General features: G+C 46.9%; 1 protein-coding gene across 15 annotated transcripts in view; it reads right to left on the reverse strand.

The window, feature by feature from the left end:
* The window catches only part of MIB2 (MIB E3 ubiquitin protein ligase 2), a 325,069-nt gene that overhangs the window by 60,049 nt on the left and 240,330 nt on the right, over nt 1-24,690 (reverse strand). For all 15 annotated transcript variants that reach the window (XM_085609519.1, XM_085609515.1, XM_085609505.1 and 12 more), the window contains 4 exons: nt 24,204-24,330; nt 5,596-5,814; nt 4,943-5,121; nt 3,972-4,162 (listed from right to left, as the gene is read on the reverse strand). In XM_085609519.1, coding sequence (XP_085465645.1) covers nt 3,972-4,162; nt 4,943-5,121; nt 5,596-5,814; nt 24,204-24,330 — 716 coding nt within the window. The remainder of the gene's footprint in view (nt 1-3,971; nt 4,163-4,942; nt 5,122-5,595; nt 5,815-24,203; nt 24,331-24,690) is intronic.

Raw genomic sequence — 24,690 nt, forward strand, 5'->3', positions numbered from 1 at the left:
TATTCATCTAAAATTAGCCAAACTACGAAAACGAAAATACTCACCTGTTATCAGGAGAGATCCCAGTGCTGGACCTTGGTGCCCAGCACTGACCCTGAAAAGTAATTACAACCATACTTACCGCTAACTCAATTTTCTTCCATAGGAAACCATTGACTGTTTTTCTGTGAAATTTCTTTCAAGTGTCGATTTTTGCAAACTACAAATATTCTTTAAAAATCACTCCAACTGTGAAAACGTAATTACTTACCTATTTTAGATAGATGTCCCAGTGTTGAACCTAGGAGCCCAGCACTGGATTACAAAAGTAACGAGAACATACTTTACCTGTAACTTGAATTTTCTTCCATAGGAAACCATTGCCTGTTTTTCTGTGAAATTTCTTCTAAGTGTCAATTTTGCAAACTTACAAATACTCATTAAGAATCGCCTATATAACAAACATGTTCTCTCAACTGCTTACAGGTGGTACCCTAGTGCTGGAGCCAGGATCCAACACTGAGCTAGAAAATCACTACTGTAACCAAAACGCTTTTACTCAACTGTTTACAGGAACTGTCCCAGGACTGAATCTAGGATCCAGTCTTGTGGTAAGAAAAGTAATCCAAAAAGTAATCTATTGCATTTTACTAGAAATTCCCATTGAGCTCAATGTATAATTGTGTTTGAAATTGTGTTGCCTATTGCAACAACTGTATCAATTGCATCCAAAGTCTATTGCCTATTGAAAAGTATTTATCTAAAGCCTCTCAATCTGAGAAAGTATATTTTGATACCTATTGTTGGTTCTAAAATAAAACAACTACATATTTTTATACACAAACCATTTGCCTAGAGTTCAGTTCTTGAGTGTGTGAGACCATTTGCTGACTGTGTGTGTACAACAAATGCTTTACACTGTCCTCTGATACTGCCTTACTGCTCGGCCAAGCTACCACTTTAGAGAGTAAGGTTATATCTAACATTAGCCTCTGCCAAACCTCTGGGGACTGTGGACTTTGTGCACACTGTACCTATTTGGGAACAGTATATACAGAGCCACTTTCCTACATCCCCTTCTTCATTATAGAAAAAACCCACAGAGTTGTCCATCGACTTGATGCGTTCTGATAAAAATCCAAAGCCATTTTGGAGGTCCAACTGATGGAGTTTCTCCTCCTTAAAAAGGTGTGGGGGAGCAAACAACACTGGTATAGTGACTGTTTGCCAACTGTGGATAGGGGTCACAACAACTAGGAAGAAGACCGATCGAGTCTTCAGCATCAATTTGTTCAGAAAGAAGGTAGTGTAGGAGAAGTGCATTTATGTGATTACAGTTGACGTGTGTGACTAGTTGACATAATTACAATAGGAAGACAGTTTTCAGGGTCAAGAGAAGCAGCAAGCAACTATGCTAAGGCATAAAGAGCGTACACGTAAGAAATTTCAAATCCATGCCAAGGACCCACAACCGATTTGGGGGTGCGGAACATGCATTTCGAGTCTTTAAAGAGCCACATCACACGTGGTGATTTAAAACAGGGCAGCTGGTCATGTGAACGCAGACTGTCCTAAAGGGCCAACAAATAATCTTTAACAGTGCCCACTGGAAGGCTTTGCAGGCTAAAGAAAGGACACACAAAAGAATGTCTGATGGTTAGTCTTGAAATTGGTCAGTGTTTCAGTCACCAAGCCAGGCAAAAAGTTAGCCCCAGTGCTCTTCATAAATAGAGTTCATGGAAGGGTGTCTAGCAGCAAGGAGGACATCAACCATTTTGGTCAGTAACCTAAATGCAGTCGATTGCCGCTGCTCAATCTCGACAGGTGGAGGTGTAGGTTCAGATGAAGGACACTGCCTTGTTGCTGAGATGGAAGATCCTCCCTAATGTGGCAGGCTGATCGGAGGACAGATGCTCATGCTAGGGAGTTCAGGGTACCACACTCTCCTGGCCTGCCCTGCGTAATTAGGATTACTTTGGCATGGTCCTTCTTGAACTTCAGAACTTGGGGTAGGAGAGGTAGTGGCCGCAAGGGATACCCTTTTCCATTCCAGCAGGAATGCACCTCCTAACAAGTTCTCTGGCTGAAACTCTAAGTGCAAAATGGTTGATACTGCACATTCTTGACAATGGCAAATAGATTTAGGCAAGACTCCCCACACTGATGGAATATGCCCTGCGCCACCTCAGGATGCAGATGTCATTTGTGATTTGCCAGACGACGTTTGCTCAGCTGGTCCGCTCTGGCATTGAAAGACCCCTGACAAAATGTACTGCTGCTCTAGGCACCTCCACAGAAGTAAAGCTCTTTGCACAGGACCCATGACCCCGCTCTGAACTACTTTTGCAGTACCAGATGGCGGTGGTGGTGTCCGTGCGAACCAGATACTTGAAAGCATGCAGGGCACAGAGAATGGCCTATAACTCCAGTAGACTAAGGTGGAGCTGATTCTCTGTTGGAGCCAAGCGGTCTCTGCTATCCACCTCCCCTAGATGACCCCCCGTTATCCTGAGTTGCAATGCATCCATCAAAACTGTGAGCTCAGGGTCAGGAAGGGAAAACAGTCTGTGTCAGGACAATTAGGGATAGGTCAGCAACTACCCAGATCCAGGTCTGTTTCTCCCAAGATCTGAAGTGAGTCGGAGAGGCAACCTTCATGCTTTATCCATTTGTATCTAGGTTCTCCTGCAGGGTCCACGTGTCCCGCCTGGCATTGCGGACAAGCAGGATGCACGAGGCCAGGAGACCAAGAAGCCTCAGAGCTATCCACACGAGACCCTAGACCAATTCTGAAACATCGGGATCACTACCTGAAATTCCCATACTCCTGCAGTGGAGGAAAGGTCTTCAGCTCTACTGTCCGGGAGCGTAGATCATTCCAATCAATGTAAGCCTCTGCGAGGGAATCAGGTGTGACTGTCCTTGACAGTTGACATGAGATATGATGTCTCCTAAAGTTTGTCTGGAAGTTTTCACATTGATGCCTGATGATATCACGGAGTCCACTTGTCACCAGCATTAATTCTACACATGGCCAGTATTATGAATTTCTTTTAATTCAAGTTCAAATCAGGACACATCCATACATTATGGACCATTCAATCCCAGACTAGGAAATGGAACCTTTACAAGAGCCAATCACTTACAGGTAATGTTAAAGTAAAAAAGATTCCACTCAATATAAATGCATGGAGCAAGTAACTATATAACACTTATCCAAAGATTTTGAGTGTGAAGTGGAGTGGTAAGGGACTTGGAGCGAGAAAGGGATCTGTGCGATGTATGTGACTACTTCCTACGGTCAGTGAAATGCAGCTTCACTTCCTGGTGTCGGATCGCCTTTTGGGTGCATGGGAGCACATTGGTCAGACCACTCAAAGTCGTGACTGGTGCCCAGGCATCAAAGGCACACCACGTGGGGGTCCGCGACTTACACCTGCTTGCAGCAGTTTTGGCATGTATTAAAGCCTGTAGTTCTTAGAGGGGACAGCATGCACACAAACACACAATTTGGAAATGTCGAAGATCAACAAAAGATGGGAGCCAAGCTCCTGACCCGCATCAGGAAGTGCTGGAAGAAAGGAACTGGCATCAGCATGCTGGGGTGGCACTTAAATGGGACAGATCTGTGTCACTTTCAGGGTGGTGTAAATCGATAACGCCACCCACCAGTGAATGGGGACACTACTGAAATAATTCTCCATCTGCAGTCTGAAGCATGGGGGCTATTCAAGAATTGAGGAATCTGTGGTTAAAAGTATCTCTTAGAAACACATTCGACTAGACTACCATTAAAACATAGTTTGAAGCGACACTAAGATCTAAAAGTTATACGTTTGACAATAAAACAAATGAAACATTTTTCAATCCAAAACCTCAAAAATCAGGGCCACTGAAGAGCAAACCTATGATGCTCATTAATTTACCAACTTGTAGTCAGAATGACCGTGCCATACTCGTCACCCACTGACTAGCAAAGGATGTGCACATACCTTCACACACGAGGCTATGCTGGCACGGCAAGAAGTGGATGAGCAGGGTGAGCTCTGAGCACACCAGGCACTCCGTGGGGTTCGTTGGACTGATCGGCATACTGAGGTTTGTCATGGTATTTGGAGTTGTGTGAACACGCCGGAGATTGCAGCTTACACCAGAACCTTCCATCGGAACCTGCTGCTGTTCCCTGAAATTATGAAAAATATTTTTACTTCAAGAATATATATATTTTTTTTTATGTGGAGGGTAGAGCATAGTGCTTGTTAAAAATTCTTAACTCACTGTCATACTTTACAAGGCTCAAACACGAGGCAGGATCTCATAGGAATTAAAAATATCAGCAATTAAGTTGCTCCAAACATTATCTTCTTCATCGACACTGCAGACCCCTCTCTTCTGCGACACTGCAAACCTACCTCTCTTTACTGATATCACTATCCCTCAATTCCCTTCAGTAACATCGGTTTTAGAGGGATCTTAGTCTTTTAATGCCATTCCTAGTCACAATTTGTTTTAGTGATATGGCAAAACCATTTATTCTATTGTGACAAACAACTCTCTGCTTTTTGTACATCCCAATACCACACATTCCTCTGCTGACATCACAATTGCCTTTCTTTTCAGGTAAGCTGTTACCAAGTTAAACCATGAATCGGAATTATAACCAGCCTTGGGGTTTACAGGACTAGTGACTGCTGGGAGGCTTCTAATGACTTCAAATGAATATGCTGTTGGCATGCACATGAGGTGAGCATCTGTGGGACAGACTTGATATGGCTTCTTGAATTAAGACTATTTGTTGCTGCTAGAAGCAGTTCTTCTCCAACCAAGTTTGGTGTAAAATAATATCTAGGTATGAAAGAGCTGCTTAATTGACACAGAGCACCCACAAACGTACACTAGCTCAATATACATTGCTATAGAGTAATCAGAAGAAAAGAAAAAACAAAGACACCAAGACCCATGCCTGAATTTCTGTGAAAAGTTCTTGATGAGCTGCACAATCCTCCCATCTGTGATGAGGTCGAGTGGGGTCTTCCCCCTGTGGTTGGCATAATTGATATCAGCCCCAGCCTGGGCAAGGAAACAAGCGATGGCACTCCCTACATTCAGCTCCATGTTCCCAAGCAATCCAGAAGCCTGAAGCTGGAGAAGAAAGGAAGGGGAGATGCGGGAGAAGATAGCTGAATGATAGTTGTATGATGCAGCCAGATCCAACCCACCCTCCATGACAACCTCTCTTCGCCAAGGGTGACTGTGACCTGCTAATCCCAGTCTAATGTATGTTACTGTTTCATCCATTAGGTGATTCTTTAACATTTAACAGGGGAAACAGCTGTTTAAACCAACAGCTGAGTACAATTAAAGTGAGAGCTAAGTTATATCGACCAGATATTAATGATATTGTCAGTCTCCGTGTTGAATGGTCTCGAACTGATACAGCTTATTAGACGCAATAGGATCTGTGCGCAATACGCCTATTCATTCCACAGGATGTTCCTCGATTCACAAAAACAAAGCTTTTAGTTGAATTACCACCCAAACAACAGACGTTTGAAGACAGGAGTCTTATGTACCACTTAAAATCTCTGGAGATCTCTCCCTTTCCCACATCCTTACCTTTGCGAAAAGGGAGGAGCCCTCGCTTTCAGCCATAATGGACATAAGTTGCTGCCGCTCTAGGACGATGTGCAGGGGTGCATCACCATCCTCGTCCTCTGCATTCACATCTGCACCCTCCCGCACCAAGAGCTGCACCAACCCTGCATGGCCTTGCGTCACTGCCAGATGCAGTGAGGACTGGTTGCGGTTATTTCTTAGGTTCACATCACAACGGCCCTGAAAGGAACAGAAGTATCCTAGGTTAAGAGACAAGTTTGGTGGTTTAAGGCACTAGTTTGAAGCTGTATCCTATTGACCTGCATTGTGTTTATTTCAATCAAATTCCATTAAGTCTAAAATTGGGCCTATACTGGGATAATTCCATTCAATGACAGTACAATGCAATATAAGTGATTTTACAGCATCTACTGAGCTGGATAAATGCAAACTATTAATGGACCCAGACTAGAAATATCCTCACGAGAGCATTACAACTCAAAATGGATTTTTCATCCATCATCCTTACCCAAAGTGAATTAATTCCACCCATCAATACACCTAAATCTGGGTAATTTCAAGATTACATTAAGACATAAAACCAGGCAAGCTCTAATTTCAATATGACCCAAATAGGGTTACTTTGATTAAATGATATAAAGAACAAAAATGGTCTAGTTTCATCCAATGTCATTAACACCTCAACCCGCTTACTTGTTTGAATATCAGTGGGAGCAAAAACTGGGCAAGTTTAATCCTCCTTTATAACACAGACTGGGTTAGTTTCACCTATCACTATTACAACCCAAAGGCCACCCTGCATCAGAACTAACCTGAATTTGTTCTATACAATATCCAAACGGGGTTAGCTCTTCCTAACGGAGTCAAGAGGTAACAAAAGGGCCTATTGGGATGTTTCTGACTCTTGATACAACACAAAAGACACACAATTGATGGACGGAATGCAGAACAAATCAACACGTTCACCCCCGGTCAAGAGATCTGGGTCAAATCCATCATTCTTTTGCTCACCATGCCACCCCAGTTTAGACCTGGCCATATGCAAAGCAGTCTTGACCCTGTGCCTCATGGGAACAGTCCAGCCCGAACTGCCAAGCCAGGTCCTCCCTGGACTAGAAACAAGCATCCGAGGACCGGTTTCGGGGTTTCACCCCATATCAGCCGGGATAGCTTGATTCCACTGGCACAGTGAGCCCAGGACCCACGTCTGGGCATACCTGGCGCACTTAGGGCAAGAAAGCAAAAGACACACATTTGATGGACGGAATGCAGAACAAATCAAAACATTCACCCGCAGTCAAGAGATCTGGGTTAAATACATCATTCTTTTGCTCACCATGCCACCCCAGTTTAGACCTGGCCATATGCAAAGCAGTCTTGACCCTGTGCCTCATGGGAACAGTCCAGCCCGAACTGCCAAGCCAGATACAACACAACACCACTATCTTCTCTTGGACATGTCACACGCAGAAGAAAGGGTCTGTCTGGAAGAACACGGAATGAATGCTAGCACTGCGATCTAAGGAAACCGCTCCCATCTCAGTTTTCACTACCATCCACAAGACCAGTTGTTGAAACCCAGTATGCAATAAATCCTTGGAGAAAGAACAGAAGCACGTTGCTCTGAAGCACTCAACTTTATTTCTTGGCTGCTTTTACAAAGTGAAGGCTGTAGCACAGGACTCCAACCGGCTGGTGGATGTTGTGTGTTGCTGTGCATTGCCCACGTTTAAGACTCCAACCTGATGGTGGAGAAATTTAAGCCTTTCCAATTAGGAAGAATTCGCACTAATGATGCATTGCGACTGAAACAAACTATTTGAATTTACATTTTGGAGACAAATATTGGATCCCCACTACGTTTTGACTTTTTGGCTCTCCACCCCTCCCTTCATAGTCCGGAGGAAGATCGGCAATGACGCTTACCATTCCGTGCCGTGTCCAGGGTCGAAACGTCGACACTTTCCCATCACACATGTCCCTACACAGTTCTCTTGACCAGTACTCAATCAGTATTGGGTCTTGCATTACATGTGTTAAAAAACGAGACAGGACAGAAATTCAACAATTCTTGCAATTTATGTCACATATGTATGTTTTGTATATAGTGTACTGTCCACTTCACCACTCACCTTTTCACAATAGTCCCCTTTGTATTTTCGCAATTTACTTGTATTTGTGACAGACATTTAATATTCAATGCTTCTTAAAATATAAAAGAGTAAATCAACTCTCCCTGTGTTTTCCTGGTGCGTTCTCAATTGAAATAGTTTTTTCATTTATTGTTTAAAAGGAAGTGGGAAACACCTTTTCTCTTATATTGAATACATTTATCACAGCAATTGTATCACCCAACACAACCAATCGTTTTCTATATTACCAACACCCAGGTTCTGAGGGAAACCGGGTCGCCCCATTATCCTTAATGTGCTACCCAGTATGTAGCAGAAGTGTGGGGAGTCATCTGCAATGTCTGATTACCTTCCTTAAATGTGTGCTTTAACGGGGACAACTGCTCACACAACTAGAAGACATGCTACAATTAGAGCACATACTTTACTTAATGAATGTAGCTTGGTAATCACTAGCATCCTGCAGGCTAAATGTTGTGTAGAAAGACTGATCAGACGGCATATTTACTGCTTTCTTGCCATACACCATCTTCATTTTGTGAAGCTGATGTATAGATATACTTGTCTATATATATGTTGTGAGAAAGTGCCATCTTTCTTGCATGGTATGCCCCCACTTTTTGCTGAATTGCTGAATGTACTTTGACTGAGTGTGCCCTGGACTCCTGCCAATCAGGTGCCCAGGGCCTATGTTCCTTCCCTAAAAACCTCAAACCCAAATTGGCAAACCCTGGCCACATGTCAGCCCCTGGTAAATGGTACCCTAGGTACCCAGGGCCTTGTGACCAGGGAAGGCCTCTAAGGGCTGCAGCACTTATTGTGCCGCCCTTAGAGGCCCTGCACCCTAACACACACACATTGCCCTTGCAGGCTGAGTGTCTGGGTACAAGATAAAACAAAGAGTCGACATGGCACACATCCCTGTGTGCCATGCCCACCACCTACACTGCCCTGGCATACATCAGCCACCCCTCTAGCTGGGTGCCCTGTGCCAGTGGTGTGGGCACAGGAGCATGAGCCCTGTGCCCCTACAGTACCCAGGTCCATTTCTGGGCACTGTAAGTGCAGTGCTGCCATTTAAGAGTACATGGTGCTGAGAGCTCGTCAAACACGAACTCCACAGCCCCATAATGGCAACACTGAAGACTGAAGTTTGGTACCAAACTTATCAGCACATTCAACCTGCACTGATGCCAGTGTAGGATTTAATGTACCAAGCACCCCAGAGGGCATCTTAGAGATGCCCCCTGAAACCTAACCTACAATCCATGTCTGGTCTGGGAGGGTGCCTAGGCTGCCACACAGCAGGCATGTTGCTGGACCCCTGGGTAGGAGAGCCCCAGCTCTCCTGGGCCTGCAACAATGCACATCCTGGGCGAGGTGCTAGGACTCCTCCCCCAGGATGGACAGGGGGAAGCTTCAAAGGCATGCCGCCTCTGTGAGCTTCCCCAGGCCATTTGCTGCCCCCACTTTGGCGGGAAGCCTGGCCGTAAACCCCAAATAAGGACAGGGGATGTGCCAGCCTGCCAACCCCACCCCTCAGGTGGGGGAGGCGATGTGAAGCACATCTCCGGGCGCTTGCCATCTTGAAGATGGGAGGCCCTGCCCAATCAGGACTAGGCTACTGCCCCCCCTTCCACAGGAGAGGGGCAGGATAGGGAGTGTACCCACCCCAGGGCAGGGATACATTGGTCCCTGCCCTTTACCTACCTGTAACACCCCTAAATCTAGTATTTAGGGGCACCCTGAACCTTCCTTCCTTAGATTCCAGATTCCGAAAAACAAAGAAGAGCAAGAAGAAAGAAGACCTGCCGTGCAGCTGCTAAGAAGAGGAATACACCAACTGCTTTTGCCACAGCCCTACCGGCCTGTCGACCCTCGAACCTGCTCCTGCTACAACCCGGCACCTCTTGTGGCCAGCAACCTCACAAACACCGGAGGACCTGGCTACCTTTTGGCTCTCAGCACATGGGACTCCCATGAGCAGAGGCTCTGCTCAAAACCAGATTCTAACCCCTGGCATCAGCCCGTAACCGAAAACCCTGCAGACGCTGCACCCGCCAAGCCTGGCCTGTGCCGGAGTGAACTAAGACCCCGAGGACGTCCCCACAGCGACTGTGACCCCGAATCCGGCACCCAAGGACTCACCTCGACGCTCCTGACCACGCCTGCAGCCTCAGAACCAGGTACCCCCCAACCGCGATCAACAGAGTGTAAGATTTCCCGACACCAAAAGGCACCCCTGCACCTGGCGCCCTGCGGCCCCCTGTGCCCAACTCCTGGATACCTACCTATCCTCCAACTACCCAACTTACCTCTCGAAGTGGTGGTGGCACCTGAAGAATCTTCGTCCCCGAGCTTGCAGCCTTTGTTCAACCAGGAGCTTTCCCACTGAAAACCATTGTGCGCCCGAAAGGCTCAAAAGCACCCTGCACCCAGCCGCCCGAGTGGCCCTGGCAGTGTAACCTCTACACTTATCTACTTCCCCATTTGCCCTGAGCAAGTGACCAGGAGCCCAGCTCCCACAGCCGCGTGGCCTGCTAGTCAGCAGCCACAAATCAAGGCCTCCCTGCCTCCCATGGGATAACATTGGGCCTAACTCACACTGCAACCGGCTGCCCCTGTGCCGCGGAGGGTGTAACAACTGTACCTACCTGACCCTGGGAGACCCCCAGAGTCTGTGCCCAGAACCTTTACTCTGCCAGTCGAATACTTACCCAAAAGCCGATAACCCAATTTTCCTCCATAGGGTAGAATTGACTGGTTTCGTCTGAAATTTCTTCTAAGTGTGGAGTTTCTAAAACTTAAAATAGTCACCAAAAATCAACCGAGTAACAAAAACGAAAATACTCACCTGCTATTAGGAGAGATCCCAGTGCTGGATCTTGGTGCCCAGCACTGACCCTGAAACATATTCACAACCGTACTTACCAGTAACCCAATTTTCTTCCATAGGAAATCATTGACTGTTTTTCTGTGAAATTTCTTCTAAGTGTCGATTTTTGCAAACTTCAAATATTCTTTAAAAATCGTACCAGCTGTGAAAACATAATTACTTACCTGTTTTAGATAGAGGTCCCAGTACTGAGTCTAGGAGCCCAGTACTGCATTACAAAAGTAACGAGAACATACTATACCTGCAACTTGAATTTTCTCCCATAGGGAATCGTTGACTGTTTTCTATTAAATTTCTTCTGTCAACTTTTAAAATAGCAAAATATTGCCTAAAAATCATAACAGTACCTAAGTCGACTTTTATCACTTGTTTCTAAAAACTGTCCCAGGACTGAATCTAGGATCCAGTCCTGGAGTTACAAAAGTAATCCTGAAAGTAATCTATTGCAAATAACGTAAAACTTCCATTGAGCTCAATGCATTATTGTGTTTGAAATTGTGTTGCCTATTGCAACAACCTGTAACCAGTATTTAAAAATGTCAATTGCATACTGCAAAAGTATTTACCTAAAGCATCTCAATCTGAGAAATATATTTTAATACCTATTGTTGGTTCTAAAATAAAACAGACATATATTTTTTTATATAAACCATTGGCCTAGAGTATGGGTACTCACAAGCTTTCTCTCGGGGGCCAAATTTACAGTGTGGTTTGTTGCCGAGGGCCGCACCGGTGGGGGCGGGGCTAAAGCAAAAAAAAAAGTGACCATGAGGTTGAACTCAGGTCCCTGCAGCAGACGCCTTCGTCCACTGAGCCACCAGACCCGGCATACACACCTCTCTCTCGCTCTCTCTCCCCCCCCTCCACCCCCGCTCCCTATCTCCCCTCTCCCTCCCTCTGTCTCCCTCCCTCCGTCTCTCTCTCTCTCCCACTATCTCTCCATGTCTCTCTCCCTCCCTCTCCCTCTGTCTCCCTCCCTGTCCCCCTCTCCCTCCCTCTGTCTCCCTCCCTCCCTCTCACCCTCCGTCTCCCTCCCTGTCACCCTCCGTCTCCCTCCGTCCCTCTCCCTCAGTCTCCCTCCCTCCCTCCCTCCGTCTCCCTCCCTCCTTCCGTCTCCCTCCCTCCCTCTCCCTCCGTCACCCTCCCTCCTTCCGTCTCCCTCCCTCCCTCCGTCTCCCTCCCTGTCACCCTCTGTCTCTCTCCCTCCGTCTCCCTCCCTGTCACCCTCTGTCTCTCTCCCTCCATCTCCCTCCCTCCATCCATCTCCCTCCCTCCCTCCATCCATCCATCTCCCTCCCTCCATCCATCTCCCTCCATCTCCCTCCCTTCGTCTCCCTCCCTTCGTCTCCCTCCCTCCGTCTCCCTCCCTCCCTCTATCTCTCCCTGTCTCTCTTCCTCCCTCTCTCTCCCTCTCTCTCTGTCTCCCTCCCTGTCTCCCTCCCTCACCCTCCGTCTCCCTCCCCCTCTGTCTCTCTCCCTCCCTCACCCTCCGTCTCCCTCCCCCTCTGTCTCTCTCCCTCCCTCTCCCTCTCTCTCTCCCTCCCTCCATCCATCCATCTCTCTCCCTCCCTCTCCCTCCCTCCCTCCATCCATCCATCTCTCTCCCTCCATCTCCCTCCCTCCATCCATCCATCTCCCTCCCTCCCTCCATCCATCCATCCATCTCCCTCCCTCCATCCATCTCCCTCCCTCCATCCATCCATCCATCCATCTCCCTCCCTCCATCCATCCATCTCCCTCCCTTCGTCTCCCTCCCTCCGTCTCCCTCCCTCCGTCTCCCTCCCTCTATCTCTCCCTGTCTCTCTTCCTCCCTCTCTCTCCCTCTGTCTCTCTCTCTCTGTCTCCCTCCCTGTCTCCCTCCCTCACCCTCCGTCTCTCTCCCTCCGTCTCCCTCTCTCTTCGTCTCTCTCCCCCTCCCTCTGTGTCACCCTTTATCTCTCCCTCCGTCTGTCTCCATCCCTCTGTCTCTCCCTCCCTGTCTCTCTCCCTCCCTGTCTCTCTCCCTCCCTTCCTCTGTCACCCTCCGTCTCCCTCCCTCCGTCTCCCTCTCTGCCTCCCTCTCTCTGTCTCCCTTCCTCTCCCTCCCTCCCTCTCCCTCTGTCTCACACCCTCTGTCTCACCCAGACTGCACCTCTCTGTCACCCTCTGTCTCCCTCCCTCTCCCTCCGTCACTCTCTGTCATCAAACCCCATGTGTGTGTCAGCCCTCAGCCTGGGCTGAGACAGCTTCCCAGCGCCCGCGCACAGCCTCACTGAGACAGCTTCCCAGCGCGCACACACAGCCGCACCCAAGTACTTCACAGGTCTTTAAAAGACCATTTACATGTTAATAAAGCTTTGTTGTATTTCACCTCTTAGGCCCCTGCATCTCCACTTTGACAATCACTGGAATCCCCCGGCCCCCACAGAGCAGAGTCTCAGAGTCCGGGCTGCTGCACCCGGCAGTGTTTGCTAACACTATTTAATTTTTTTTTTTTTTTAAACACAGGTGATGTCTGCAAGGTCCTCGGGCCGCCAAGGAAGGCTTGCCGGGCCGCCAAGGAAGGCTTGCCGGGCCGCTGGTGGCCCACGGGCCGTACTATGAGTAACAGTGGCCTAGAGTTTAGTTATTGAGTGTGTGAGACCATTTGCTGACTGAATGTGTACAACAAATGCTTTACACTGTCCTCAGATACTGCCTTACTGCTCGACCAAGCTACCACTTTAAAGAGTAAGGTTATATCTAACTTTAGCCTCTGCCAAACCTCTGGGGACTGTGGACTCTGTACACACTGTACCTATTTGGGAACAGTATATACAGAACCACTTTCTCACATATGTGAAAAGTGCCTCCAGTATGCTGTACAGACATTTAAGAGAGCTTTAGTATATATTCCAAACTCACAAGTCCTGATATGGATCAATGTCAAGACCCAATCAATGGAGAACTGCAGGGATCATCACCACGGTCACACAAGGTAACTTTTATCCAGAGAAGTGCACTGGACCATGGTTTTGGGGTAAAGATTAAAATCATAGTACACGGTCCAGTGCTTCAGACTGTTTTTTTAGCATATTTTCTCTTTGTTCCCGAATATGACAATAAGTAAACTGAGGAACAAAGCAATTAAGTAATCTTCCCTTCGGTTAACACAATTTGATCAAGAGGTAGCCAAACTGCACATCCGACCAAATAGAGCCTAAACCGCATCTCCTCCCATGCATGTTTCCCTTTGCAAAAAGACATAGGGTTTTCAAGTGAATGGCGCCTCTATTATTTTCATGCCCGATGAGGAGCAGGTCACACTTTGTTTATATTCTCACCTAGCTCCATTGCTGATGAGCTCCCCTATGCAGAGAGACAGACAAAACTAATCACAGGGACTTAACATTGGTATTACTCCGTGAACACAACTCAAATGGTATTATGAGAAAATGGGTACAAGTTATAGAAAGCTAAAATACCCATATCCTGACAGAGTCCTTTCCCTGCTTTTCATGCTTGGCCCAGAGTACACTGGCACTTGGAGTATGAATTTCTTTTCATGCTTCACCACTGATGAATCGTAGCTAATCATTTTGGACAACATTATGTCCTATTATGGTCGTTCTTTTGTGTTGAGAGAAACTGAGTGTGGATGGAAATGTTGATTGGCATGTTGGTCTGCAGGTAGTTGATACTAGTGTCATTGGGAAAGCACATGGGGTTCGTGTACCAGCTGTGTTGTGCTAGACCTTGCCGGCACTGTGCCTGTCTGACCCTGTTGTCCCTGTGCCCCCACCCCCAAGAGTGAGCCAGTCTTGCACCTCCCCAAACCCGGTTTATTTACCCTCTAACTCATAATCCTGCATATATTCTTTCACTCCATTTACCATTATGGTTGCCTTGTCATTCACCTCCTTCATCCAATGGATTAAGCTTACCCTTTGCATAAAGTGGGACCAGGGTCCTATTAAGGATGTTTGGGGCCCCGGGCAATAAATTTTTTGGGGAACCCTGCTCAGAACAACTTTGAATTTCATTACCCATTTTTTGGTAATTTACGACCCATGATGTCAAACAGTATTAAATTATATGTCAAAGGGTGAAATTGAGAAATAGACTGAATCAAGATAGAGAAACAAATCATTTTCATACAACTTTGCATATGTTGGACTGACTTGGTCAACACCTGATCACACAACAGAATTCCTAAACTGTCTTTAGAATTCAGAATTTTTTTAATTGACTTTTTTTTTTACAAATTATTAAAAGTCTTTTAGGGCCTTGGTTAAGTCCCTTTAGAATTTCTCAGAAAAATAAAAACTCACCATAGTTAGGGGTAAGAGGGGTTAGAATTTTATTTTTAGAATGTCTCTTAACAAGAACCCAACTGTTAAGAGTGAGAACATACCAAATGACATAGAGAACATGGTTGAGGAGTTCAACCTCACCCCTTAACTCCATTTAGAATTTAGGGAGTTAAGGTCTCTAGGTAAACCTAAAAACATTACCATGGGTTCCCATCCCTCCAAACAAAAGCCCCAGGAGCTGTTGGCAGGGTATGCTGAGGACCACCCCTCCGAGCAAGGTGAAGACCTCTTAGATGGGGAAGAAGATGCAGGGGATGAGGATAACTGCCAACCCCCCTCACCTCCCAGGGAGAACAGGGCCCCTTGTCCCCCTGACTCCCACTCACAGCACCTAGATCCCACACAGGTGCTTCTGAGTCCACCGAGGACAGCCTCAATGAAGAGACCAAACTCTTAGTGAGCCAAAAGATTAGACCTAGAGACCAGACTCCTGGCTCTAGAAAAAGAAAGAGCAGAGATGGGCTTAGCTTCCATCAATGGTGGCAGCAACTTAATAAATAGGGACAAAGAGCAATCTTATGATCCCAAAACCTCCAATTGGATTTTCCCCAAATTTGAGGAAGGTGAGGACTTCCCCAAATGGTTCACAGCTTTTGAGAGAGCTTGTGAAATGAGAAAAATGAGGAAGTCACACTGGGGCGCTCTCCTTTGGGAACAGTTCACTGGTAACTGCAGGGACAGACTCCTGACACTTACAGAGGCAGATGCTGGGTGTTATGACCTCATGAAGAACACACTGATTGAGGGCGTTGGGCTCACAACTGAGGAATATAGGATAAGATTCAGGGGGGCTAACAAAACCCCAAACCAGCCTTGGATTGACTTCGTAGACTACTCAATTAAGACATTAGATGGATGGTTAACTGGAAATAATGTGCATGATTTCAATGGACTTCACAATCTTTTTTATGAACAAACATATCCTCAGTAATTGCACTAATTAAAAGCTGCTTCAACATCTGGTAGACCTCGGTCTAATGTCTCCTCAAAAATTGGGAAAGAAGGCAGACTACTGGGGGTGATTAAAAGAAAGGGGTTACCAAACCTCCCCAGGGGAAAGGGGTGAGAATTCTAAAGACAATAACCAAGAGTCTTCAAAAGGGCCCCAAAAACCTGCTCAAGTGGGTGGGTCCCAAAACTCTTCCCAGTCCAATGGTAGGCACAAAGGGAAAAACTTTGATCCCCAGAAGGACTGGTTTTTCAACAGTATGAAGTTGGGACACTTAACTGGAGATGCTACTTGTGCTAACAAGACGTGCCCTAGTCCTCCTCCAGTTAGTACTGGTGTAGCCAATCTCCAGATTGGATCAACAGTGTGCCCAGAGCAAATCAGGGTTCGCACTGAAGCAGTTTTAGTCACTGAGGGCGAAGTTGAATTTGCCTCTTTAGCTGTGTTGCCTCCCATCTTAAAGAAGTATTTGCAATACCTCTGGATAAATGGGACTAGGAAAGTAGCCCTGGTGAGAGAGACACTGGTTTCCCCAGAGCAATACCTGATTGGAAAGTCATATCCAGTCACCAACCTTGACAGTGTTACTACTAACCATGCCATGGCTATGGTAACATTAGACTGGTGGGGGTGGAAGGAGGGGAGGGTTACTGGCCTGAAACCGGTAATACAGGTAATGGTCTCTCCAAACCTTCCAGCTGCCTGTCTGCTTGGAAACGACCTGGGGACCTCAGCATTGGCTGAGGTAGAATTAAAAACCCATGTAGCAATCCTGGAAATCCCTGTGATTGTGTGTGTCGAGATTAGAGCACAGAGCGGAGCACAGTCTGAAAAAGAAGTGTTGGAGCCTAAAAGAATGGTCCAACCTTCCAAGAGAAAAATTAAGAAGACTGGGGAACCAGCTTCCCGACAGCAAAAGACTCAGGGCCCCTCTCCTCTGGGAGAGGACTTGGCAGCCCCAAAGGGAACTGATCCCATGGAACTTGACCCTTACCAGGTTGAGCTCTTATGCCCAGGGGGACCCACTAGGGAGCAGCTGTGCCTTGGACAGCAGACCTGTCCAACTCTTGAAAGCCTGAGGCAGCAAGCTGATGCACAGGAACAGGGAGATGTCAGTGCTACCCACAGAGCATATTGGGAGGAGGGATTCCTCTATACTGAGGCCAGAGATCCCAACCCTGGTGAGAGTGGTAGTGCCTCAGATGTACAGAGAGTGTTTGCCCACTTTGGCCCATGGCATCCCCCTAGCTGGGCCTCTTGGCCAGACCAAGACTTGGGACAAGCAGGTTAGCCAATTTTACTGGCCCCAGATGTCCCAGACAGTAAAGGAGTTTGTCAGCTTGTGTGTCACCTGTCAAGCCAGTGGCAAAACAGGTGGACTCTCAAAGGCCCAAGAAATGAAAGACGATGCACCAGAATGAAGTTAGAATGGATCCAAATGTATTCCAAAATGTATATTCATTTATTTATAACTCTTAAAATTAGGATTCGGACATCAGCCAATGCGTTTCGTTCCAAAGGGAACTTCGTCAGGGCAAAAATGATAATTTCAACGTCCCACTGAAGTCCAAATTCGTCAATTCTAGTAGAAACCAAGTCCTTCGTATTCCACAGCCAAAATCTCATCAAAGTATAAGATAGTCCAAGTATTAAGTGGTTGTAAAGAGTCCAACAAGCATTGGCTGGTGTGAGAAAGTGCCATCTTTCTTGCATGGTATGCCCCCACTTTTTGCTGAATTGCTGAATGTACTTTGACTGAGTGTGCCCTGGACTCCTGCCAATCAGGTGCCCAGGGCCTATGTTCCTTCCCTAAAACACAAAACACAAATTGGCAAACCCTGGCCACATGTCAGCCCCTGGTAAATGGTACTCTAGGTACCCAGGGCCTTGTGACCAGGGAAGGCCTCTAAGGGCTGCAGCACTCATTGTGCCACCCTTAGAAGCCCTGTACCCTTACACACACACACACTGCCCTTGCAGGCTGCTGAGTGTCTGGGTAAAAGACAAAACAACGAGTCGACATGGCACACAACTCTGTGTGCCATGCCCACCACCTGCACTGCCATGACATACATCAGCCACCCCTCTAGCTGGGTGCCCTATGCCAGTGGTGTGGGCGCCGGAGCCCTGTGCCCCTACAGTACCCAGGTCCATTCCTGGGCACTGCAAGTGCAGTGCTGCCATTTAAGAGCACATGGTGCTGAGAGCTCGCCAAACACGAACTCCACAGCACCATAATGGCAACACTGAAGACTGAGAAGTTTGGTATCAAACTTCTCAGCACATTAAACCCGCACTGATGCCATCTTAGAGATGCCCCCTGAAAACCTAACCTACAATCAACGTCTGGTCTGGGAGGCTGCCTAGGCTGCCACACAGCAGACATGTTGCTGGACCCCTGGGTAGGAGAGCCCCTGCTCATCCTGGGCGAGGTGCTAAATCTCTTCAAAGGCATGCCGCCTCTGTGAGCTTCCCCAGGCCACTGCAACCCCCCACTCTGGCGGGAAGCTTGGCCGGAAACCCCAAATAAGGACAGGGCATGTGCCAGCCTGCCAACCCCACCCCTCAGGTGGGGGAGGCGAGGTGAAGCACATCTCCGGGCTCTCGCCATCTTGAAGATGGGAAGCCCTGCCCAATCAGGATTAGGCTACTGCCCCCCTCCCACAGGAGAGAGGCAGGATAGGGGGTGTACCCACCCCAGGACAGGGACCCATTGGTCCCTGCCCTTCACCTACCTGTAACGCCCCTAAATCTAGTATTTAGGAGCACCCTGAACCTTCCTTCCCCAGATTCCAAAAATCCAAAGAAGAGCTAGAAGAAAGAAGACCTGCCCTGCAGCTGCTAAGAAGAGGAAGACACCAACGGCTTTGTCCCCAGCCCTACCGGCCTGTCGACCCTCGAACCTGCTCCTGCTCCAACCCGGCATCTCTTGTGGTCAGCAACCTCACAAACCCCGGAGGACCTGGCTACCTTTTGACTCTAAGCCCCCTGGGACTCCCATGAGTAGAGGCTCTACTCAAAATCTACTTCTAATCCCTGGCAGCAGCCCGGAACCGCAAACCCAGCACACTCTGCACCTGCCAAGCCTGGCCTGTGCCGGAGTGAACAAAGACCACAAGGATGACCCCACAGCAACTGTGACCCCGAGTCCGGCACCCAAGGACCTCCCTCGACACTCCTGAAGAAGCCTGCAGCCTCAGAATCAGGTGCCCCCCCAACCGCGATCAACAGAGGGTAAGATTTCCCGACACCAAAAGGCACCCCTGCACCCGGCTCCCCACGGCCCCCTGTGCCCAATCCCGGGGTACCTACCTATCCTCCAACTACCCAACTTACCTCTCGAAGTGGTGGTGGCACCTGAAGAATCTTCGTCCCCGAGCTTGCAGTCTTTTTCTATACCGGAGCTTTCTCATTGAAATCAATAGAGCGCCCAAAGGCTCAAAAGCACCCTGCACCCAGCCGCCCGAGTGGCCCTGGCAGTGCAACCTCTACACCTATCTACTTCCCCACTTGCCCTGAGTAAATGACCAGGAGCCCAACTCCCACAGCTGCATGGACTGCTAGTCAGCAGCCACCAACCAAGGCCCCCCTACCTCTCATAGAATAACATTGGGCCTAACTCTCTCTGCACCCGGCCGCCCTTGTGCCGCTGAGGGTGAACCAACTGTACCTACCTGACCCTGGGAGACCCCTGAGTCTATGCCCAGAACCTTAACTCTGCCAGTCGAGCACTTACCTTTAAACCGATAACTCAATTTTCTCCAGTGTGGACTTTTCAAAACTTAAAATATTCACCAAAAATCAGCCGAGTAACGAAAACGAAAATACTCACCTGCTATTAGGTGAGCTCCCAGTGCTGGATCTTGGTGCCCAGCACTGACTCTGAAAAATACTTACAACTGTACTTACCAGTAACCCCATTTTCTCCCATAGAAAATCATTGACTGTTTTTCTGTGAAATTTCTTCTAAGTGTCAATTTCTGCAAACTTTAAGTATTCTTGAAAAATCGTATAATTTCTGAAAAAGTAATTACTTACCTGTTTTGGATAAAGGTCCCAGTACTGAGTCTAGGCACCCAGTACTGGGTTACAAAAGTAACGAGCACATACTATACCTGCAACTTGAATTTTCTGCCATAGGGAATCATTGACTGTTTTCTATTAAATATTTTCTAAGTGTCAACTTTTAAAGTAGCAAAATATTGTCTAAAAATCATCACAGTAAGTAAGTTGACTTTTATCACTTGTTTCTAAGTACTGTCCCAGGACTGAATCTAGGATCCAATCCTGGAATTCCAAAAGTAATCCAAAAAGTAATCATTGCAAATAACTTGAAACTTCCATTGAACTCAATGCATTATTGTGTTTAAAACTGTGTTGCCTATTGCAACCACTTGTAACTTTCTACAAAAGCCAATTGCATATTGCAAAAGAATTTATATAAAGCATCTCATCCTGAGAAAGTATATTTTAATACCTATTGTTGGTTCTAAAATAAAACAAGTATATATATATTTTTTTATTTATAAACCATTGGCCTAGAGTTCAGTTATTGAGTGTGTGAGGCCATTTGCTGACTGAGTGTGTGCAACAAATGCTTTACACTGTCCTCTGATACTGCCTTACTGCTCGACCAAGCTACCACTTTAGAGAGTAAGGTTATATCTAACTTTAGCCTCTGCCAAACCTCTGGGGACTGTGGACTCTGTACACCCTGTACCTATTTGGGAACAGTATATACAGAGCCACTTTCTCACAGTCGGGAGCTGCCACGAGACGCGATATGTGGTCCGGATCGTATCGCTACAGTCGGGTCTTACAGTTTCCTTGTAAACGCTCCAAACACTGGTATGAAACTGGCAGGCGACTTTATGTTGTAGTTAAGTGGCCGATGTATTGCACGCGATATGTGATGGGGGTGGGGGAAAAGCGGACGTTGTGTGCGCACGCACATAAAGGAAATAAAATTTTTAAAAAAGGCCCACTTAATTCCACTACCAGTGGTTGGGGTTCCCTTTGAAAGGGTGTGGACATAGTGGGTCCACTTGAACCTTACACAGCCTCAGGAAACGGGTTTATACTGGTGGTAGGGAATCATGCCACCAGGTATTCTGAAGCAATTCCCCTTAGGACTACTACAGCTCCTGCAGTAGCCAAGGCCCTCATTGGTGTCTTCACAAGGGTAAGGTTTCCTAAGGAGGTGGTATCAGACAGAGGGTCAAACTTCATGTCTGCCTACCTCAAACATGTGGAAAGAGTGTGGAGTGCAGTTCAAGTTTACTACACTAAACCATCCACAAACCAATGGTCTTGATGAAAGGTTTAATAAGACCTTGACGGGCATGATCATGGGGCTCTCTGCAAAACTCAAAAGGACATGGGATGTCCTCTTGTCATGCTTGCTTTTTGCCTACAGGGAGGTGCCTCAGAAAGGAGTAGGGCTTTCCCCCTTTGAACTTCTGTTTGGTCATCCTGTTAGGGGACCACTCTGTCTTATAAAAAAAGGGTGGGGAGAAGCCTCTCCAATAACCTAAACATGATATTGTGGACTATGTACTAGGCCTAAATCCAGAATGGCAAAGTACATGGAACAAGCTTCCAGGAATCTGAGGCCAGCCAGGAGCTCCAGAAGCACTGGTATGACCAAAAAGCTGCACTGGTGAAATTCCAACCAGAGCAAAAGGTGTGGGTTTTGGAGCCTGTGGACAAATGGAGTGGCCCTTACCCCACCTTAGAAAAGAAAAGTAAGGTCACCTACTAGAAGGACTTGGGCACAAGCAGGACCCCCAGAAGGATGATCCATGTGAACCGCCTGAAGCTTTTCCATGACAGGGCTGACATAACCATATTGATGGTTACTGATGAGGATAAGGAGACAAAGAGTGAACCTCTCACAGCCCCAAAGATGGATTAGTGGAGGGGGTTGTCTATTCAGACACCCTTAATACCAAACAGCAGGCTAACTGTAAGCAAGTCTTACAACAGTATGCTAAGCTCCTCATGACCCTTGGTCAGATCCACTGATATACCCATGATGTGGACACTGGGGACAGTGTAGCTGTCAAAAATAAAATCTACCGACAGTCTGATCAAGTTAAGGAGAGCATCAAAGCTGAAGTCAGCAAGATACTGGAGTTCGGGGTTATTGAACCCTCGGAGAGTCCCAGGGCTAGCCCAGTGGTCTTAGTCCCCAAACATCATCCACAGGGTGGAAAGAGACACAGGAGGTTCTGTGTTGACTACAGAGGTCTCAACTATGTCACCAAGACAGATGCTCGCCCCATACCCAGGTCTGATGAATTGATAGATAAATTGGGTACAGCCAGATTCCTTAGTACCTTTGACTTAACTGCAGGGTACTGGCAGATTGCCATGGCCAAAGGAGCCAAAGAAAAACAGTATTCTCCACAATTGATGGGCATTATCAGTTTACCGTTATGCCCTTTGGTTTAAAGAATGCCCCTGCCATGTCCAGAGGTTGGTGAACCAATTCCTTGCTGGATTGGAGGCCTTTCGTCCAGCATATCTTGATGATATTGCCGTCTTTAGCACCACCTGGCAGGATCACCTGATCCACCTGGGGAAGGTTTTAAAAGCCCTGCAACCCTGCAGGGCTAACTATTAAGGAATCCAAATGCCAGATAGGCACAGTTGTATAGTTGGGCCACCTTGTTGGTGGAGGCCAAGTGAAACCCCTACAACCCAAGATCCAGGCCATCCTGGACTGGGAGGCTACAACAACCCAGACCTAAGTCAGGGCATTCCTTCATTGTGACACCCCTCACAGAACTCACCTCCAAGAAAATGCCCAAAAAGGTGGACTGGACAGTTAGCTGTCAAAAGGCTTCCGATGCCCTGAAATTGGCAATGTGCTCAGCATCAATTCTCAAGGCTCCAGACTACACCAAGCAGTTCATTGTGCAGACTGATGCCTCTGAGTTAGGGATAGGGGCGGTCCTATCCCAAACCAATGATGAAGGCCAAGACCAGATTGTTGCTTTTATAAGCAGGAGGTTACTCCCCAGGAGCAGCGTTGGAGTGCCATTGAGAGGGAGGCCTTTGCTGTGGTTGAGACCATACTTGTTTGGTACTCACTTCACAGATCTCTCAAATGGCTAATGCAAATAAAAGGTGAAAATCCCAAACTTTTGAGTTGGTCCATCTCCCTACAGGGAATGGACTTTAAAGTGGAACATAGACCTGGGACTGCCCATACCAATGCAGATGGACTTTCCAGGTTCTTCTACTTAGACAATGAAGACTCTCTAGGGAAAGTATAGTCTCGTCCCCTTTCATTTGGCGGGTGAGGGTTGTGTAGGAAAGTGCCCCTTTTTGCACGGTTGCCCCCCACTTTTTGCCTGATGTTGATGCTCTTTGATTAAGTATGCCCTGGGTCCCTGCCAACCAGGTACCAAGGTCCTATGTTCTTTCCCCAAAATTGTACTGTGTATCCCCAAATTGGCACCTCTCTGGCCACATGTAAGTCAATTGTAAAAGGTACCCTAGGTGCCAATGGCCCTGTGACTAAAGAAGGCCTCTAAGGGCTACAGCACTTGTTGTGCCACCCTTAGAGGTCCGGTACCTTAACGCCCACACACTGCCATTGCTGTGATATCTAGGCATATCACACTGAGTAGAAAAAGTAATCTGAAAAGTCAATTGAAAAGTAATCGCAAAGTAACTAAAAAGTAAATTCAACTGTTTCTGAGCATTTGACCTACCTGTAACTGCATTAGACTGTATTACCTGAAAAAGTTGTATTTTACTTACTTGCACCAAGTCTGGCTTGGTTCTAAAAAATAAAATACAACAAAGAAATATTTTTTATACAAAACCAAAACCAATTGGTCAGAGTTCAGTCTTTGAGTGTGTGAAATCATTCCTTGCCTGAGTGTGTACAATAAATGCTTAACGTTATCCTATGATAAAGCCTTACTGCTCGCCCACACCACCACAGATAGAGTAAGGTATTATCTACTTTAACCTCTGTACGCCTTTGGGGATCCACAGGACTCTGTGAACACTGTACCTTACTTTGGTATAGTATGTACACACAGCCAGCTTCCGACAAAGAGCACCTTGGGATTGCTAGAGCAAACCCTGTCTACTAATAAGGGAACCGCACTCTTTGCACAACATACCTCACTTTGGTATATCAAATAAACAGCCAGCTTCCTACACAAGGTTTGTACTAATTTCAATTAAAATGTACTATACTGATTTAAGCAACTTTGCTTCATTTCTGTAACCCTTGACATCCACCTAATCAACATCTTTACTGTTTTCACCAATGCCTTTACCTCTTGGATCAATACTTCTGCCACGTCTTTGTGGTTGTTGAGTGACGCCAGATGTAGAGCAGTGAAACCGTCGTCCTTCTTGGCATCAACCAGCTGCCGGGCCCTAGACAGGATTTTGGTGACCGCTCTAAAAACAACCCAGAAAAAAACATGTCAGAACAGAAGATTGGTATTGCAGAGAAAGATGCAGCTTTGTGGTGGGAAAGCCTAAAAAGAGTATAGGAATATTGAGGCACCTGTGGAGATGCTTAGCAAGCAAGTCACAGATCTGTTTTGCTGTAAGAATTGTTTATTGATCAGAAGTATAGTAGTACACATAAACAGTAAGAAGCAGCTGAGACATGCATTGCTGTGATGACCTAATCTGATGCACTGCATCCCATCACACCTTTCCACAATGAGAACAGCTAACAATCCGTGTAGGTGCGGAAACCAAGATGCAATAAGCTAATGTGAAGATCAAGACAAGTACGATTAGTGATGTGTA

Source organism: Triturus cristatus, chromosome 1_2 (genome assembly GCF_964204655.1).
Source record: "Triturus cristatus chromosome 1_2, aTriCri1.1, whole genome shotgun sequence".
Classification (NCBI taxonomy): Eukaryota; Metazoa; Chordata; class Amphibia; order Caudata; family Salamandridae; genus Triturus; species Triturus cristatus.